This window comes from Manihot esculenta, chromosome 1, assembly GCF_001659605.2.
Source record: "Manihot esculenta cultivar AM560-2 chromosome 1, M.esculenta_v8, whole genome shotgun sequence".
In the NCBI taxonomy this organism is placed as follows: Eukaryota; Viridiplantae; Streptophyta; class Magnoliopsida; order Malpighiales; family Euphorbiaceae; genus Manihot; species Manihot esculenta.
This window is the reverse complement of record NC_035161.2, coordinates 41,484,055-41,503,234: the sequence shown is the minus strand read 5'-3', so window position 1 is coordinate 41,503,234 and position 19,180 is coordinate 41,484,055. Positions and strand designations below refer to the sequence as shown.

Here is a 19,180-nt window from a genome sequence, read left to right as displayed (position 1 = left end):
CACATGAACAAATGACTTTTCCAGCAGAGGATTTACCATGGCTCATGCTGAAGTGATCGTCTTACTCCTAGAAGATCGTGTCCAAAAAAACTGTTTTGAACAGGCAGGTTAATTCAAATCACACAGGTGTACTGTATCAAGCTAATGAATGAGTGACGCAAGCTAAATATGCCACTCATTCATCAGTTTGATGCAATGTTTCCAGTACAGGCAAGTCATGCACGGCTCCTGTAGCTATTCTCATTACACCTCAACTTTGAATTTCCTTCTCATGTATCCAAAATACACGCACAGGACGCAGAATTGTGATCCTCTTAACTCGTCACAGGAAAGCATATTTGAACTTGTAGCCCAAGCAAGACTCCCACTCCCAGATGATTTTGCTTGTGATTATGATTTTGGTTCCTAAATTCAGAAGCTCTGCACTATCATAATTAACCAATTAAGTAGAATAAGTAATAACAATCTCATCAGAACTCAGTTACTAATTCCCCTTAACTGCAAAAGGCATCATCAACAGAAGTTCTTGTCAGCTTTCACTCTCCCTTGCACATGAGATCATTCTTAGACTTAGAATGCATAGTACATCAATTTTTTTTTTTTTTTAAAAAAAAAAGAGAATTACAAGGAGTTAGAAACTGAAACATCCAATTTTTCAATCGGAAGTACTATGCGAAATTTTTGTTTTTTTCCTCTTTCCCTGTCTCAATACCATAGGAGTTTGATTCCCGGTACCCACTATGTATTTTTTAAATTCACTCTAATGTACTACCATAAGCCCCCGAGTGTAAATGCATAGTACATCTTATTAAGTTGATGCAGAGGTTTGACATGGGAAAAGAAAAAGGTTGGGTGGAATATCTTTCTAAATTCAAACGACATACATCCAGTGTCAACAATCACAACGATGAATTAATCCTTGTTCCAGCCATAAAGTTTAAGCAACATAAATATTAATCAGCTATAGTCTCCCAGCATTCAAGATCATCCATAAAGGCATGTGTTATAACAGCTGAAGCAAGCATTGATATGATTCAAATATAAATCCTGCATGAATCTTGCAAAAGTACTTCATGAAATTGATTTTTGTGATTGCTACGTGAGAGATGTATTTCCTTACAAAGGGAACAAAGAACCTAAAAACTTCAGGAAGTGCTCAACAACTTTTCTTGATATGTTACAAGCATAAAATAAAAGCAAGTTAAATAAACTTAGGCATATTAATAGTATAGTTTACCATTTCCCGATTCATTTGTCAGAAGACAGTAAAACCATAGTCATTTTTCGTCCCACATCCTACTGATGTGCACACAAAAGTATAGTCTAGTTGCCACAGCCAATTCTATAACTGCCTACAATTACCCAAGGTTCAAAATTTTCCAACAACCACACAAGTTTTCTTCATAAGCAAATTGATTAGGAACACAATCTAATGAATACCATAGTCAACGCTATAAACAACTTCACTGTATGAGTTACAACTTACAAAAACAGTGTGAATTCAACAGCAACTGACTTCTTTAACTTATCAGTATATCAACATAAACTTAAGACATCAAAATTTGGACTTCATCTATCATTTGTCGACCTCCATTGCTTGGGCAGCTTTAGCTTTAGTCAATGCAGTCAATTTGGTTTTCACCTTTTTCTTCCTTAGCGAAAATCCACTTGAACTCTTCTTTGTCTTGTTACCACCATCAACCTTAAAAACAAACATGCTGGAAATTAGACCATATACTCAATCTATAACAACATATTTCATACGGAAAGAATGTGTTATTAAACATCAAGTAACCATTTGAAACTAATCACTAGTGAACTTTTACCATTGGAACTTATAAGCCAAACTAATAAGGCAACACCTTCAATCCTAAGGTTCTGTTTGGAAGAGGGTGAAGGAAGAGTAAATAAACGAGGCTTAACCCTCACTTCTCAATTTTTTTTACACTCCAAATTGGGGTGTGAAGAAAGGAATCTCCTCTCTTTACCCTATTAATTCATTTCTTCCATACATACAATTTTGTTTTTCTAATTGTAACCCTCCTTATCCTCCCTTACCATTCCATCACTTACCCTTCCCCACACTTCATCCAAACAGAAAATTCCCAATTATGACTACTGATAGAGCATATAATTTAGACCATATTATTATGATGTTATTGATGTTAATTTACACTTTCTCTGCCTAATTTTATGATTTTAATCTTATTCTGCAGAAAATGGTGTAAAGAGACAATTTGGTGAAAATGCCCCTAAAACTGCCTAAAATGGAGCAAAGGAGAGCAAGCATGCCAAATGCAACTTGAAAGGAGCCAAATAAGGAAAGTAATTTGAAATTCAAATTTCAAATCCTCAAGAGAATTCAAAATTCAAATTCAAGATTCAGCTCATTAAGAAAAGTGCTAAATAAGGAAAGTGTCAAATAAGGAAAGTGCCAAATAAGGAAAGTACAGTCTGCAGAGCAGTTTGAAATTCAAAATCTTCAAGAATCATTTTCCTTATTAAAGAAACCAAATATTTAGAAGATGCACATTCAAATTTGAAATTCAAATTTAGCTTGTCAAAGAAGCCAAAGAAGTCACACATGCCACCTCAAGTCTTGCACATTCAAAATTTAAAATTTAAAAGAGAGGCTTCATCTCATCAATGCAAGATAAGGGCAGCCTCTTGGGCAGCAACTTAACAACTTGGGCAGCAAGTAAGGACCTAAGGCAACACTTTCAACTATAAAAAGACACATAAGGAGTCTCCCTATGCTTTTTCTACTCTCCCTTGGACATACATACGGGATTGCAAGTGGCACCATCTCTTCTTCTTCCTTTCTTTATTTTCTTGTTTTGTTTCAACCATGAGTAGCTGAAACCTTTTGTTCTAGTTGAATATTAGGTGATACTTTGGTTGTTTTATGGATTGTGAGATCCGAACATAAGTTGTTTATTTTTTGGTTATTCAATATTTGTGCAATTTCATGTTTGATTCTATTATTGCTTTGTTATTATGATCAATGTGGCCACTTGATTCTTGATTGCAAGGTAATATATTGTTAGTTTGAATAATTTTGAGTCCGTAATTGCTTGAATTGTTCAAACACAAAAACACTTGGTGTAAAAACTAAGTTGCATTATCTAAGTTGCATTATCTAACAATATCACCATGCGTTTGGATAGCTAGGATTAGATCTCTCTATTTCTTAATACAATTGACAGTTGCTTTGATGTCTAAGGTCCAAGAACGTTCCTTGGCAACTTGGTGATTAGTAATTGATTAGAGGACGTTCCCTAATTAATTTATGCCTAAGGAGAGACATGGTGGTGAGAAGCGTCTTCTATCTCCATAACTAAACTATTGAATCTATCAAGAGAAACTAAGTGTCCATGCTCAATCCCAACAATCGAAGTGAATTCAATTTTTCAACTAGATCTTTCTCATTATTGAAATCTCTTTATTTTATTATTCACTTTTTTTTATTGCTTTCAGCATTAGATCAGTTTAATCGATCTCAAAACCCCTTTACTTTACTTGCACTTTATTTTTATTTAGCTTTCGGTTTCTTTGCTTTCGGTTAATTCTCTTGGTCTTGACGAGAGAAAGATAAAGTAAGTTTTCAATGCCACTTGGATTCGATACTTTCATCGCTGTCTACGGTTACTGTCGTAAGATTATTGATAACTAGAAAGGTTATTTTTAACCAGTCAACTATACAATTTATCACACAATTAAGATAAATCTGAGTCAGATGGAAAAACAGAGTTCAAAGCTTAGATTTTTGTCTGCTCAGCATCTCAGGAAACCAAAAACTAAAATTAAAACAGCACAAAGTTTGAAGAGAAAGACACTCACTTTCATCTTATTCTTCTTTCCTTGGAGCTTCTTCTCTTTCTTTTCTTTCTGTTCCTTCTCTTCTATAATTAGCCAAAAACCCAACAATTGGTAACCACAAATTCAAAGAGCAAAACCATACATACACGAACTCAGATAGAGAGTAGAAGATGAAATTACTTTGAAGCTCGAACTCATGCTGTCTCTTTCTCCGGGCTAAATTGTTCTTCTTCGACATTTCTATTGCTTTATTGTCAATAATCGAATTCGGTTCTATACTTAAACCCTAACCCTAGAGGCCAGGAAAAAACTTCATGAGAAGGTTGCTACAGAGAAGCGAAATTCTTTTTTTCAAAGATTTTTCAATTAAAAAATATTTTAAGTTAGAAATTAAAAATAACTAATTAAATCAAAGATTCTCTACTGAAATATTTTTTTTTTCAAAGACAAATTTTGTTTAAAATTACCACACGTTTTTCTTTCTTTCTTTAAATAATAATATAGAGGAGTATTGAACAAAACAATGCAAATGTTTATATTAGTTTATATTTATATTTAATATTTTAAATAATAAAATTAAATATTTTTAATTTATTATAATTATAATTAGAAAAATTAAATTAAATTCAAAATAGTTAAAAAAATTATAATATAATTTTTAAATTTTTATATTATTAATAAAATATATAATTTTTAATTTAAATTTTATATTAAAATTAAATATATTTTATATTTATTTATATAATATAAAATATATTAAATTAAATAAATATTTATTACAAACAAAATTCTATTATATAAAATATCACATATAAATAATATATATTAAAGTATTTCATTAAATATTTATATCTAATATTCTGAATTATATATATATTTAAAAAATTTACTTCCTATAAAATAAAATATTATATTGTTTTAAATTGTAAAATTTTATTTTATTTTATATTTAAATTTTTATTAATATTTAAAATATTATATAGAAATAAGAATAAAAGTGAATAATAATATTAATACAAAATATTGTTATTATAATAAAAATATGTATTTAAGTATTATTTTATTATTTAAATAAAATTTTTAAGGTTATATTATAATTTATGATTAATTTATATAAATTTAATTTAATTCTTTTAATTATAATGACAATAAATTAAAATAATTTTATTATTTAAAGTTTATTATTAAATATAAATATGAATTATTATAAATATTTTAATTTTTTTAATAGCTTTAATATATAATTAATTATATTTAATTTAAATTTAACCAATTTATATGAGTATGGGTTTTTATTATAGTATTTTTTTTTTGAAACGGTTTTATCATAGTATTATAAATAAGTTTAAAAATTTTAAATATTTTATAAATAAAAATATTAAATAAAGTAAAATTTAATTATAATTTTTTAAAATTAAAACTTCCTTCCCCGACTGGGCTCTTATTACATTCCCAATCCCACCGCGGATTTGACAATGCGGCTCGCCGATGAAAATATTGAGAGAAGGAAGGAGACAATAAAACGGCTCCGCTTAAGCAAGAAGCCTGGAAAGATAAAACTAAGGAATAAGCATGATTAAAGGTGACTAATTAAAATGATTACGGCGGGAGCAAGAGAATGATGAAACTGTAAAGGAAAAGGGCTTTGCTTTCGCCCTCTTTGAGTCGGCTTTTGGGGGTTGGCCCCTCTGTTTCTATTCTCTGAACAGAGACCACTTCCAGTCTAATCATCCATGTCGATCCAAACTCACCCAGCGGTGCAAAATTGAATAAAATAAATAAACAAATATTAGTTTCTACTTCTCCTCTTTTTATTTATAATAATCATGTCCATCACTAGTCTACATGAAAAAAGAAACAAACAAGATCGTTTTAATAATGCATAGATTCTATTGCCTTTGTAATAAAATTTTTTCTTGGCATGTCTTTGTCGGTTTTTAATAATTGGGTTTATGCCTTTTCGTCAACTTATACGATGTTCAGAAACCTGTTGATTCATCATTTCTCATACATTTATAAATATTACGTGTAAATTGTAATCCACATGTGATCTGTTCCGTGCTGTTTCTGATCTGATTTCTTGTTTCAAGGATCAGTTTCTTTCCTTGACCAGATCTCTTTCTCACCAAACCCCGAGATTATTCAATTGCTAAACTGGGTTTGTGTTGTGGGATAGAATTGGATTAGTGTTCTAGTCTTTTGATTTTCAGATGGGGAGTCAATGCTCTAAGCTCACACCTTGTTGCTGGGATTCACAGTTCAAAGCAGCAGCAGTTGTCGAAGTTCCTGATGCTAATGGTGGGTGATTCTTGATTTCAGCTAGAATATGGGGAAATAGAGTATTTTGGGTCGATGGGTTTATAACTGTTACAATCTTGATTTTGTTTGTGATTGGCTTCAGGGAATGAAGGGAAGAGTGAGGTTGATTACTTGCCTGCGTTCCGTGAGTTCACATTCGAGCAGCTCAAGAATGCAACTTCGGGTTTCGCTGTAGAGAACATAGTGTCTGAGCATGGAGAAAAGGCTCCAAATGTTGTTTATAAAGGGAAGCTGGAAAACCAAAGGAGGATTGCTGTGAAGCGCCTTAATAGAACGGCTTGGCCTGACGCTCGTCAATTTTTGGTAGCCAACTTCTTTTATCACTATTAATTTCACCAAATAATTCTGTCCGTCGTATCCTCAGTTCAGAAAGTTATCCCATCTCATCACTCTCGCTGCTTTCACCAGTGAACATGAATAACTCGCCTTGAATTTCGTCTGGACCACTTGCGGTTCAAAGATTTATGTTTGCTTTGATTCGAGGAGTTTACAGTCGATTGCACATATGATTATGCTCCAGTTTGCTACTAAACCCAATTCCCTTTTGCTTTATTGTTTTCCATTTCGCTTCGTGAATTTGAAACGGAGGGATTGAATACCATTTAATTTACTTGAACAAGGTTTGATACAGAGATTTTTCTATTGATTAGATTCGTGGATGTGGGATTAGTTCATGAAATGGAATTGTTGTTTTCTTTTTGGTCCAGAAGGGTATATGTTTGTGTTTTCAGTTCATCACATCGTTGGAGAAGGATTTTTCATTCTTTTGCTAATGACTCGTTCAGAGATAATGCCTACGTTGGTTTTTGTCTATTTACTATATAATTCAAGGACTATTCCCTTCTCTTTTTTTGTACAATTATAGGAGGAAGCAAGATCAGTTGGCCAGCTCCGCAACCGTAGACTGGCAAATTTGCTTGGTTGTTGTTGTGAAGAGGATGAGAGGCTTCTTGTGGCAGAATATTTGCCCAATGAGACACTCGCAAAACACCTTTTTCATTGTAAGGCTTCTGTGTTTATGATTGTACAAAAATTTTGGCTAAATGTTTTCCCACTTTAATAAATTTAATTAGGCCTGCATTTAACATGTATTGATTTTAACTCTTTTGTACTTTAGTATGTTCTTATTACCATATTAGAACCTACCCTTTTCTGATGGATATTGGGAGTCCAATCTTATTGTTTACAAGACTTGAACTGGTGCTGATGCTTGAGCAGCAGCATTCAAGTACTAGTTGCTGATTTCTTTCAGTCAATACAGTCTAAAGATGATTTATTGCATCTGCTGATTGATTTGAATCACCACTCTTCTTGCATAATTGGTGTTTAGTTTGAGTCATTACTCGTCAATTTCCTCAACTATCACCAATAAGTGGTTAAAGTAACCAGTTTAGAAGATTATCAGGCTTTGGCACCTAATGATGCGGAACATGTCTCTTGAATTAGGGGAAACACAACCTATAAAATGGGCAATGCGATTAAGGGTTGCCCTACATCTTGCAGAAGCTTTAGAATATTGCACGAGTAAAGGACGTGCCCTCTATCATGACCTTAACGCTTACAGAATTTTATTCGATGAGGTAGACTTTTTTCCAGCTACATTTGTAGAAAACCGTTAATCTGACTAGATTCTTTATGCATTATTTATATGTATTAGAATTCTGCAGGATGGCAATCCTAGATTATCAAGCTTTGGTCTGATGAAAAACAGCAGGGATGGAAAAAGTTACAGTACTAATCTAGCATTTACTCCTCCCGAGTATTTAAGAACTGGTATATGCTTCCTCTTGAAAAATAAAAACTTTCATGTCAAATTTGTGGGGTTCTGATTTACAGGATTGAGGATCTTTGACACTTGGAACATAACTTGATCCAAGACTTTGCTTCTTGTTTTCTGTCTTTGTTATGCAGGAAGAGTAACACCAGAAAGTGTAATATATAGCTTTGGCACTCTTTTGGTTGACCTTCTCAGTGGAAAGCATATACCTCCCAGCCATGTAAGTTCTTTGTAGATATTATAGTTGACATGACAAGTAAATGGAATTCTTAAATCTTGATATTCTTATTTCCTAAAAGTGATGGTAATGCTCAACTATGACTGTCCAGGCCCTTGACTTGATACGAGACAGAAATCTTCAGATGTTGACAGATTCTTGCTTGGAAGGGCAGTTTTCCAATGATGATGGGACTGAGTTAGTACGCTTGGCTTCTCGGTGTTTACAGTATGAACTCCGGGAACGACCAAATTCAAAATCATTAGTGGCTGCTTTGAATCCTCTTCAGAAGGAAATCGAAGTAAAGTCTTCCTTGCTCCTATATTTTTTTTGGCATCCTGCGAACGGGATGCATTCATTAACTTGGAACCATGGATACATAGTTCACAGTTACACTAGATCCATTTTTTTTTCCTTTTGTACCAAACTTGGCTAGCTGGTAGCTGTAGGTTTTAACTTGCATTTCCTTTACTATGCAGGTGCCTTCTCATGTCTTGATGGGTATTCCACACAGTGCTTCACTATCTCCGCTGTCTCCATTTGGTGAAGCTTGCTTAAGAAAGGACCTGACTGCCATACATGAAATCTTAGACAACCTTGGCTATAAAGATGATGAAGGAGTAACAAATGAGGTTATCTATTAATTTTTCCTTAAATAATAATACATATCTTCAACTACACTTTTAGCTCTCTATTTCCTGAAACCTGAAATATTTTGTTTTCCATTATTGCACTGCAGCTCTCGTTCCAAATGTGGACTGACGAAATGCAAGAAACTTTAAATTTCAAGAAGAAGGGTGATTCTGCTTTCAAGCAGAAGGACTTCAGAGATGCAATCGAGTGTTATACCCAGGTTTGCCCTTCATTATGAACATTTATGAACTTACAAGTTACTACTAATTTCCATTCAGTGAAAATGAAGAAAGCTTGTATCTTGAAATTTTCAGAGAGATTCTTGTTTAACTTGCAGTTCATTGATGCTGGAACAATGGTTTCTCCGACTGTTTTTGCACGGCGTAGCCTGTCCTTTCTCATGAGTGATATGCCTCAAGAGGCTCTAAATGATGCAATGCAAGCCCAAGTCATTTCCCCTGTATGGCATGTTGCATCTTATCTGCAGGCTGTTGCCCATGCTGCACTGGGAATGGAGAATGAAGCACAGGTAGCCCTCAAGGAGGGCACAAATCTTGAAGCAGAAAAGACTGCAACCTCCGAACAGAAGTGAGGCTGTAGATTGTGTGGCGATTGATCTGTGAATTTTAGTGACTCCTCCGGCTCCAGGTGAAGATCCATCCACGAGGATGAAAAACTTGGCATTGATTTGGGGTTTTCAATTCCATGGATGGCATTCATTTCCATAATATAGTTAAAAAAAGCACATGTTTTCACTGATGAATTCCTATGGTGGTGTCTTGGGGTTGGAAAGCATGGGAGACTTCTAATACTTGTGAGGTTTGATCGATGTGTATTTGAGGTTCCAAAATTTTTCGTGCCAACCCATTGAAAGCTGAACAAAATTGTTTTATTTGTTTATATGTTCATTTTTGAGAAGTCCATTAATGGGAGGCAAAGAATACATGCAAGCTTTTAATTTTGTGTACTGAGTTTCTCCAGTTACCAATTTTCCTGCTGAAGACGAATGATGATGTTGGTAAATGAATATATCTCCGCAAATTTCTTAAGAATCTTGCATATTATAAAACCACTCATTTACTCAATTAAAACTGGTAAAAATCTGAAAAACCCGTTACATGAATGTAATTGGTGATGTTCAAAACATTCTGCTGTTATTTTCCTTCAACTAACAACAAGCATTGATATCCTACAAAGCTACTTGAGCAGCCCGGAATGATTCCTTTGTTCTCCCATAATAGACTGGTCTATTACCTGAAAATGTTACAAAATTCCAGCCAAAAGCAGATCCACCTATATAATATGATTGCTCCTCAAGATCTATAGCCTCCTTACTTTCAGGTGGTTTCGCAAGAACTCTGTCTGATTGAGGCAGATCTGCTGGCTTAGCTTCTTGAAGCTGCTCCTGGGGTTCTTGCCCAACACCGTTTTCACTTGACAATGGCTGCTCTTCAGGTTCATTCTTAGGATTCGTTGCGGCAACTGCTTCAGCAGTCATCTGTTTGTATAGTTGCATCAGAAGCTTCAACCCTGAGAAGCACAGGTTACATAGTTAAAAGCAAGCCCCACAAACCAACAGACAAATTCTACAATTACCAACCACCCATTTAGAATACTAAGATGACTTCATGAACAAGTGAGAGAAAATAATAATAATAATGGATGTCAGAAACTTATGCTAAAATTACTTCCAATAGAAGCTACATGGAATTGCTTACTACTAAGGGGTACACATCTGAATTTGATCACAGCTTGCTAAGTGTCCTATATCTAAAATACACATCGAAACAAAGGAGTTCACAAGGGTCAAGTGCCAACTAACTAATTGGCTAGTTCTAACCTTTTAGCAATAATTTGTCCAAGCCCAAATAAGCTCATTCTTCATACTTCATGGATTCTTGATTCTTGCAGATGTTAAGATGTTCCTTAACCTAAGTTCCCAGTTCTTCTAATGATTAAACAAACAAATCAAGCAAGTTATGCCCTATTTCAGAATCTGAACATCATTATATCTCAATTTATTACAACGCTCAGACTGACAGGCTTCAAGGTAATTTCTATTGCACTAAGTTGGAGGAAGGAAAGACTACAACATAAAGTAATTACGATTGACAACTCACGTACAGCAGTCAGCAAAGATTCCAGTTCAACAAGAGCCAAAACATAAAGCACGTCAACATTAGAGAAAAACTAGCGATGAGGACATCTACAGTTACATAGCTATTTCGATGGAACAAAACTGCACATCAGTAAGCTTACTCTCTCGAAGTCTACTTAAAAAATAAAAAGCTTACCCTCTCGAAGTTCATCAGCTCCCTTGCAGCTCCGAAAGTCCGCTGTTTGAAGCACCTTCAGAAACACAGATTTACATGAGCAATTTAGCCTTTTGGCCTTAATATAAACACACAAGACATGATAGAAGATTGATGCACTATAAATTAAGGAGGGGCACTCTTACTAATGCTTTATTTGGATTGGGAAATGGAGAAAAGAGAAAAAAAAATGATTTCCCTAAATTTTCTTGTTTGGACATCAACTAGAGGGAGGAGAAAAGAAGAGAAATGGAGATAAAAGGAGAAGAAATCAACTCTTTTTCTCCAAAATGGTGGGAAATAAAGAAAAACTACAGGAAATAGAATTAATTGTATTAAAATACTTAAATGCCCTCATTGTTTTAAACCTCTCTTTCTTAACCTGTGAGGGCATAATAATCATTATATACATTAAAGAAATTGCATTCCCTATTCTAATAATCTATCTAAAGTAAATCACATTTCTATTATTTTCTCTTCTCTTCATTTCTCCTGGTTCGCAATTAAGAATCCAAACAAAGGTTAAGTATCAAAACTGTGTAATAAAACACCATTGTCTTCCGTAACATTTTCTTCATCACAGACGCTGAGTTCAACGTGTGGAGAAGTTGAAAGAAAATTGGTACAGAAATCTGATCATGCAAGATAGCAAGTCACCTGAGTCATGGGCATATTCAACTAAAAGATCATAAATTACACCATGGGCTTGAGGATTTGCAACGCGTAAGATCATAAATTTACAAGCCCACAAAGGATCACCAGCTCCGATAAAGACCAAATGCTCACAAACGAAGCAAATTCTGATATGGAAAATAAGACCACCCATATGAACCAAATTACCACACAAATGAAACAACAAATTCAGATAAAATGTGTCTCGAATTCCTGAAATGAATACATGCAAAGTGAAAAAAAAAAAACAAAAGAAAAAGTGAACACAACCATAAATGCTGATAAAAAAAACTAGGAATTGGATTGTTAAGTGTACCTCCAGTATATGGGGTCGAATATCTTTGAGAACAGCACGCATCTTGAAGTGGCTGCAGTGTTGGATTTGGTCATAACCTTCAAGTTCAAGCGGTCTTTTCTTGCCTTTGGGACTGGGAGGGAGAAAAGACGTTACTGGAGGAGGTGCTGGTGCTGGTGCTGCAGCTGCTGGCGCTGGAGGATGAGGCGGTGGTGTTAGCTGTGAAGGGGGAGGTGGGTCTGAGGTTAGTGGGTTCGGGTCTTGGGTTGGATCACGGGCTGTTACCGCTTCCTCCATGACAGTGCTGCGTCTCAATTGGGTACTGGAGGGGATATAATGAACGTAATAAAGAACTACAATTTCAGCACTGGCCAACGGCCATTGGACAGGACACACACACCCCCTGGTTGGTGGAGTTAGGGAGTTGTTTGGTTGTGGGTATTGGTCTAAACTGGGAGCGGAACTGAGGAGAGAGCACTTGATTTTGAATAAACTAATCCTCTGTTTGATTAACCCGACTTCTAGCCCATTTTACAAAGTTCTACTGGTTTCTACACTTTCTAGTTTTACTTCTATGCTTCCATTCCCAAACCTCTCATCTCTGTGAAAGGGAAGAAAGTGGAAAATGAATCCTAAAACAGACAAGATAGTGAGGAGGACGACGATGGTCGCCACTGCCGTTGCTTCTTATTTCCTCTTAACCGCTGACTATGGCCCCGAACCCAATGCCTTCGACCCGGTATGTTTTCCTTCTTCGGTTTTTCTTTCGTTTGCTGGTCTCCTAATCATACGATTTGTTTGCTTGGATGATGATAAATATTTTGTTTTTTTTTTCCTGATTGGGCTCTATATTATGCACGATCGCTTACGGGAATCAATTACGGGTTTTATGTCTTGTATTTTTTGTTTTTGTGTTTATCTTCTTAATCTTCGAATTATACTTCGATTTGCACATGGGATTTGAAGTTTCTATTCAACGGAATTAGGAATTCAGGGATAACTCAATGTTCATGATCGATATTTGCTTTTGCTTAAATTTAAGTGCTTTTAATATGAGTAGCTGTTTAGCAAATTGTGGTTTCTGTCAACCTTCTCAATACTGGAGATAGTGATGGTCTTTATCTTAGAATTGTGATGATTTATCATAGACCAAGACTAGTAATTGTAAAAAAAAAAAAAAAAAAAGGACAAGGAGAAAATGACTTAAAACTTCAACAACGAGCCAAGATACAGCATGGATTGAAGGGCTTAATGGAGTCAACTGTAAAAAATCAACAAAATACTTGGTCAACATTGTGTATTGGCATCTTGAACTAGGCATTTCTTTCGCTGATAGAGTAAGGGAGCAAGCATGGTGAAACAGTCTAATACTTAAATTGACTAGAATAACAAGGTCAAGTAGAATTCAACCTATTCATAACCAAGATAGAAAACCTGTTGGAAAGTGTCTTACATTTAGAATTCGATATTGGATGAGAAACATACTGTGACTGTGAGCAACTTCAGCTTTTGCTTTATGTAGCCAGTTTTTCTCTTCCAGACAGTTCTATGAGTACGACCTTTAGTTTAGGCATGAAGTTGGTCCAACTTATGCAGAAACCCTTTTTTTTCTTTTTTCTTTTGAAAGTCTTATTGGGAATGAAAATTGCTAATCTCATTGTCCTGTTTTTTTTTACATTAAAAGTTAAACATTACAATGAAAAACTTAATGTTTGTTTTATTATATATTTATCATGTGCATAATGGTCGGAAGACAAGCACCTTGCTTGAGGTAGTCTTCCCATGAATCAACCATATGCCTGCTCGTCTCATTGTTGAAAGATCGCTTATCATTTATTTTGAAGTGTTCTATTTTATAGATTAACTGATTGGTCTCAAACACACTTGGTGTTGCTTGGTGTTCTCCACCAACATGAGATTGATATGTTTTTGCAATGACAGATCAAAAAGGCAATAATATCGGCAGAGAGTTCCGTTAAAGAGTTTATCTTTGGATCAAAAAAATAACCTTGAGACAGTGAAATAGGGAAGCTGAGCTCCAGTAGGGCAAAAAGAACATTAGCAGGGTTTGTCAAAGAAGTTTGCGCAGCATCATCAGGAGTTAAGGTTGGCTATTGGCTTATGAGAGCAAGTTCCTGTCAAAGACACTAGAAACTTTGTTGAGGGGAATATAATATTTGTACACCTTTTTGTCCATTCACGTACGTAAGATGATGGTTTATGTTGCTTTGCTTTGACGGAATTAACCTTATTTTATGTCCATTTGAACACCGTAGAATTTGCTTGATGGTTTTAAAAGTAGTTCACCCAAGCTGTTCTTTCTTGATTGCTCTAAATTTTCAATGGTTATTGGATTTTTTCATTGGAGTTCAACAAGCAAAGCAATCCCACTTAAATCTCGACCCTGATTGGAATGGTAGATGACGTTTAAGGGCATATCCAGTGAGTTGAGTGAAGGCTTTGTAGATTCAAATATAGATTAAAAGATAGGGTAAACTGCAGTGTAGCCCTTTAGTTTAACAAAATATAACTTTTTGTTTTCCTATTTTTAAAATCATCGGTCGTAATTTTAATATCATAAAATTACAATGTTAGCAAGTTGCCGTTAGACGTGAGTTTTTTAAGTTGATTGTCAATGAAATTTAAAATTTAAATATCTAAAATACTCTTCATATATTTGGAATCGATTTGATAAAGTAAATTCAATTAGAATCAATTTAATTGAATTTTAAAGCCAAATTTTCCATCAATTGTAAATATTAAATTATAGTTCCAATAATCCATAAAAAAATTCAACGGCTCATCAAGAAATTCAAAAAAAAGTGAGTAGATATTTTACATCCCTTCAAATTGAAAAAGTTATGACGATTACCATACGTCTTTGGGCAATCAAATAGATTTCTTTGAATAGTAACATAGAAAATTTTGTCTTGTTTAGAAAACATATATAAATTAATATGTTTATAAAAAAAGAGCTTTAGCCAGGGTTTAGATAGGGTTTAAAACTGATGATATTGCAATCATTATTTATGTGAGAAATGTGATATTTTGATATTCAGAAAATAAAATTTATTCGTACATAAAAGTGATGTTTTGATATTCAGAAAATAGGATTTATTGTATGAGTCTAAATTTAGATGGTTCTTTCTCTTTTTGCTTAAACTGGCCTAAATAACTTTTAAACCCACTTTCTATTTAGTTCAAAATGGTTAATTCAAATTTTTAATAGTTTCGTGCTAACTATTATATACAATTCAGAATTACCATAGAACCCGATACAAGCAGCTGATTCTTACATTCTCCCCTGTTAATTTTGCTACGTTCTCGTCATAACTGAATCGGATACAATTGCTAATCAGGATCGGACCCCTGGTATTGTGGTTCGCTAGTATTTCGGACGGCTTCACCTCGTCTCTCACGGGTAGTACTTTTCTCGCAGACCCACTAGCTCTGCACAATTTGTCTGATCCAGAGTGACTATGATACCAATTAAAACAGTTTGGACCAAACTGGTCCAAATAACTTTTGGACCCACTTTTCACTTGGCTCAAAATGGTTAATCCAAGTTATTTAATAGTTTCGTGCTAACTATTATATACAATTCAAAATTACCGTAATTTCCCAATGTAGGAAGCGGTACAAGCAAGCGTCTGTTAGTGACGTCTAACTGCCCTTCTTCATATCAGGTGGCCATTTAATTCTCCCGGCGCACATGCGGGTAGGGCTGCGAATTGATTGGGCCAACTGCTCTCCTTCACGTCACATCACCGAATTAGATTATTTCCCAATAGACATGGGCTCGCGATTGACCCGGCATGTCCCGTGTGTCTAGACCGAGGCTTGAGATGTTGGACCGGTCAGCTGAAGGGAGGCTTCATAGGTTTTGAGTCAGCATTATTCTCTTGAGTCTGGACTTGTTCAAAATAGATGAGACCGACAATCATCAACAGGTGTGTTAATTTATGTAAAAAAAGACGTATTTTATTGAACGCACATCAAAGACATTAAAGAGAGATAGAAGGAGAGGTTTTACAGAGTAAAAATATTATAGAAAACACAAAAAGTTGCGATTTCCCATCCACTTTCCCATAACCAAACAAGATAACATTACAGCAACCTGTCAAGAAATTCAACAAAAAATTAAGATCAAAACAATCTCAACGACCCATCAAGAAATTTAACAGTATTTTTCATAAAAATTTCTCATCATCAATAAAAAAAAAAAAAATATATATATATATATATATATATATATATATATATATATATATATATATATGTAATTCATAGAGAAAAGGGAAGGAAGATGAAAGAGGAGAATAGATTTGGTGAGGAAAGCTGTTGTGGAATGGGAGATTAGGTGAGAGATAAATATATTAATAATAGGTATTTTAGTTTTTTTATCGTGACTAATAAAGAGTTAACTGAAAATTTAACGAGAGAGACTAATTTCATAATTTTTAAAAATTATGATGGCTAAATTGATGATTTTTGAAAATAAAAGAATAAAATGTTATATTTCGTTAAATCAGAGAGATTAAACGGTTGTTCAGCCTAAAAGATATATATATAAGAAATAAAATTTAATTTTATGTTCAATATTCATCTGTAATACTTATCGAATTTAACCAAGAATGACAGTGACAGACTCTTATTCTGGTTATGCTGGCCTGGCTATTTTCTTGAATGTGAGCATGCAGTGTCTCATTAGCATACCACAGCATCAAATTTTTAGTCTAGGCAGAACAAATTTTAATTATTCTGTTTTCCTTGAAATAATTTTTTTTATAAGAATTTAATGATTAAGTCGGTCGAAGAAGATATTCAAAGTTTTAACTCTGTTTTGTCTTCTTCGTTGCCCTCAGTCTAATAGCCTTCTGTTGCTTGTCATAAGCAATGCCGCGTCTCAAACCTGCAGACCAAGTGACAAGATAAGAGGTACAAAACCTCCTCCAGGCCAATGCAACCAAGAAAACTACTCAGATTGCTGTGTAGATGGTAGCTTCACACAACTTACAAATGTTTACCACCGGTGAGCAGCCACACAAAAGCAAAACTTACAGTAAACAGCTTTTCACCCTGTGGTGACGGCGATGGTCCATCGGAGTGCAACAACCAATACCATTCAGACAATGAGCTGGTAGTAGCACTTTCTACAGAATGGTTTGATAAGACGAGCAGGTGCTTGAAATATTTAAGTATTCATGGAAATGGAAAAAGCATAAACGCAAAAGTAGTAGATGAATGTGACTCAACCATGGGATGTGATTGGGATCATGACTACCAGCCTCCTTCTCCTAACAACAATGTGGATGCTTCTAAAGCTGCGTGGAATGCCTTGGGAGTGTATGATCCTGATGAGGTGGGAGAAATGGATATCTACTGGTATGGTATGATGTTTGAAGGCAGGTACGAGTATTATTCGATTTAAACTGAAAAAATCGATCGAATCGAATTAATTTAGAAATTCGGTTAATTTTTTATTCATTTTGATTCAATTTTTAATTTAAAAAATTTTAACTATTTTAGTTCAATTCGATTTTAATCAGAAAAAAATTAAAAAAATAGTATATTACTTTTAATAATATAGAGATATTAAATTATAATTATGGTTAAAATATTTTAATTAAATTTTTAAATAGTAAAAATAAGATGTAAAAAATAAAAAATTTATTAAAAATTCAAATCGAATCGAATCAAATCAAATCGATTTAATTTCTAATTAAAATCGATTCGATTCGATTTTTATAAATATTAAAATTTTAATTTTCAATTTATTCAATTCAATTTGATTTTAAATTAAACCGACCGAATATTCACACCAGTTAACGTTCTCTATACACTACTACACATATCTATAATATAAAATTTTCGCATGTTTTACGATATAATGATGGATAAATGTATATATATTTATAACATAGATTATTTAATGTTATAACATAGTATATTACCTGCTCCTATCTATCTGTATTATTTTGACATATATAATATATTATAATGGACTTCTAACTTATTGATATTAAATCTTCAAACTTGTAAAATCTTATCAAATTAAAATTATTTTTATTAAGAAAAAAAGCATTATGCAAATACATATGTGTTTGTTATTAAAAAATAAATATATACAATTACACAAAGCAAATAATCACAAGAAATTTAGAGTTACATATCTAAAGTTTTCAAAGCGATTTCTTTATTATTGTTTTTATAAATGAAGTATATGGATCAAGTTAGGGTTACTGTAGTCTCAAACTAGGCTTATATAATAATTTCAAAAAAAAATCATATTTATATTTGTTAAGAATATTTAATAGAATTTAATTTAAAATATTTCACTTTTAACTAATTTGATTCAATAAAGAAAGAAACTAGTGGATATTTCTGTTGTGCAAGTAAAATTGGTTTATGCTTGAAACTTAATTTAGTTCAAAATCATCACAATTTAAGCTCAATATAATGTAGCGAAAATTTATAAGGAAATCTATATCCAAGAATGCATAGATTTTGAGCGAGTAAAAAATATTACACAGGAGAAAGTGAAAAAAGAAAAAAAAATAAAAAAAAAAAAGAAGAAGAAGAAGCAATCTGAGAGTTCGATTTTGAATTTGCATATATTTATTCCTCAGCAATTAAAAAGGTATGATGCCGTACTCGCCTGTCAAAATCTGAAGAATTTAAGTGGAATTCGTCAAAGATTGGAAGAAAAAAGAGAAGGGATGTCTGAGCCCGGGTTCGAACCGGGGACCTCTAGTGTGTGAGACTAGCGTGATAACCAACTACACCACCCAGACGATTACGCTATCATAAACATTTCAGTCATAAAGACGGATCAAAATACGCCAGCATAAACAATAATTTTGATTTTTTTTTTCTCGAAGAACAATAATTTTGATGACAACAGCATTTTTACAGACATTCCAAAATTTATGATGTATATAATAGTTAAATTTTTTTATTAAAAAAAACCTTAAAATTTTAACTTGTAACACCCTTCTAATTAATTTAAAAAATAATAAAATCCTATCTTTTTAATAAACGATTTACAAGTTGTGGGTAATATGTGTATTCTCATTCATTTTTATTACTTCTTTAATTGTATATCTATTTATTCTTCCTTCCATAATTTATTATTT

The 19,180-nt window shown here is 33.5% G+C and overlaps 4 protein-coding genes, 1 non-coding gene and 1 pseudogene across 5 annotated transcripts; 3 read left to right on the top strand and 3 right to left on the bottom strand.

The window, feature by feature from the left end:
- Positions 1-1,375: 1,375 nt before the first annotated feature.
- Positions 1,376-4,195, bottom strand: LOC110620593. Its single transcript, XM_021764396.2, has 3 exons — positions 4,000-4,195; positions 3,841-3,902; positions 1,376-1,702 (listed from the first exon to the last, which is right to left on the bottom strand). Exons 1-3 carry the CDS (start codon positions 4,055-4,057, stop codon positions 1,577-1,579), a joined length of 246 nt encoding a protein of 81 aa, XP_021620088.1. The 5' UTR covers positions 4,058-4,195; the 3' UTR covers positions 1,376-1,576.
- Positions 4,196-5,433: 1,238 nt separating this feature from the next.
- Positions 5,434-9,732, top strand: LOC110615594 (serine/threonine-protein kinase BSK3). Its single transcript, XM_021757561.2, has 10 exons — positions 5,434-6,117; positions 6,221-6,441; positions 7,004-7,139; positions 7,585-7,718; positions 7,806-7,911; positions 8,050-8,135; positions 8,245-8,433; positions 8,612-8,764; positions 8,872-8,985; positions 9,103-9,732. Exons 1-10 carry the CDS (start codon positions 6,030-6,032, stop codon positions 9,355-9,357), a joined length of 1,482 nt encoding a protein of 493 aa, XP_021613253.1. The 5' UTR covers positions 5,434-6,029; the 3' UTR covers positions 9,358-9,732.
- A 94-nt stretch (positions 9,733-9,826) lies between these two features.
- On the bottom strand, positions 9,827-12,476 carry LOC110615598 (neural Wiskott-Aldrich syndrome protein). Its single transcript, XM_021757567.2, has 3 exons — positions 12,066-12,476; positions 11,060-11,114; positions 9,827-10,295 (listed from the first exon to the last, which is right to left on the bottom strand). The coding sequence occupies exons 1-3, from the start codon at positions 12,339-12,341 to the stop codon at positions 9,955-9,957; spliced, it is 672 nt and encodes a 223-aa protein (XP_021613259.1). The 5' UTR covers positions 12,342-12,476; the 3' UTR covers positions 9,827-9,954.
- A 37-nt stretch (positions 12,477-12,513) lies between these two features.
- Positions 12,514-14,367, top strand: LOC110615605. Its single transcript, XM_043949441.1, has 2 exons — positions 12,514-12,783; positions 13,986-14,367. Exons 1-2 carry the CDS (start codon positions 12,670-12,672, stop codon positions 14,049-14,051), a joined length of 180 nt encoding a protein of 59 aa, XP_043805376.1. The 5' UTR covers positions 12,514-12,669; the 3' UTR covers positions 14,052-14,367.
- A 2,311-nt stretch (positions 14,368-16,678) lies between these two features.
- On the top strand, positions 16,679-17,475 carry LOC110611054 (annotated as a pseudogene).
- A 1,289-nt stretch (positions 17,476-18,764) lies between these two features.
- Positions 18,765-18,838, bottom strand: TRNAV-CAC. Its single transcript has one exon. It is a non-coding gene; the product is annotated as a tRNA-Val (tRNA).
- Positions 18,839-19,180: the final 342 nt, after the last annotated feature.

Coding starts and splice junctions, on each gene's coding strand:
- LOC110620593 (XM_021764396.2), bottom strand. CDS start 4,057: ATGTCGAAGAAGAACAATTTAGCCCGGAGAAAGAGACAGCATGAGTTC. Junction 3,903..3,999: donor GCATGAGTTCGAGCTTCAAA/GTAATTTCATCT, acceptor GGCTAATTATAG/AAGAGAAGGAACAGAAAGAA. Junction 1,703..3,840: donor GAAAGAAGAATAAGATGAAA/GTGAGTGTCTTT, acceptor TTTGTTTTTAAG/GTTGATGGTGGTAACAAGAC.
- LOC110615594 (XM_021757561.2), top strand. CDS start 6,030: ATGGGGAGTCAATGCTCTAAGCTCACACCTTGTTGCTGGGATTCACAG. Junction 7,912..8,049: donor TCCCGAGTATTTAAGAACTG/GTATATGCTTCC, acceptor TTTGTTATGCAG/GAAGAGTAACACCAGAAAGT. Junction 8,986..9,102: donor CAATCGAGTGTTATACCCAG/GTTTGCCCTTCA, acceptor TTTAACTTGCAG/TTCATTGATGCTGGAACAAT.
- LOC110615598 (XM_021757567.2), bottom strand. CDS start 12,341: ATGGAGGAAGCGGTAACAGCCCGTGATCCAACCCAAGACCCGAACCCA. Junction 11,115..12,065: donor TTCGACCCCATATACTGGAG/GTACACTTAACA, acceptor GTGTTTCTGAAG/GTGCTTCAAACAGCGGACTT. Junction 10,296..11,059: donor AGCTGATGAACTTCGAGAGG/GTAAGCTTTTTA, acceptor TGTGCTTCTCAG/GGTTGAAGCTTCTGATGCAA.
- LOC110615605 (XM_043949441.1), top strand. CDS start 12,670: ATGAATCCTAAAACAGACAAGATAGTGAGGAGGACGACGATGGTCGCC. Junction 12,784..13,985: donor AACCCAATGCCTTCGACCCG/GTATGTTTTCCT, acceptor TTGCAATGACAG/ATCAAAAAGGCAATAATATC.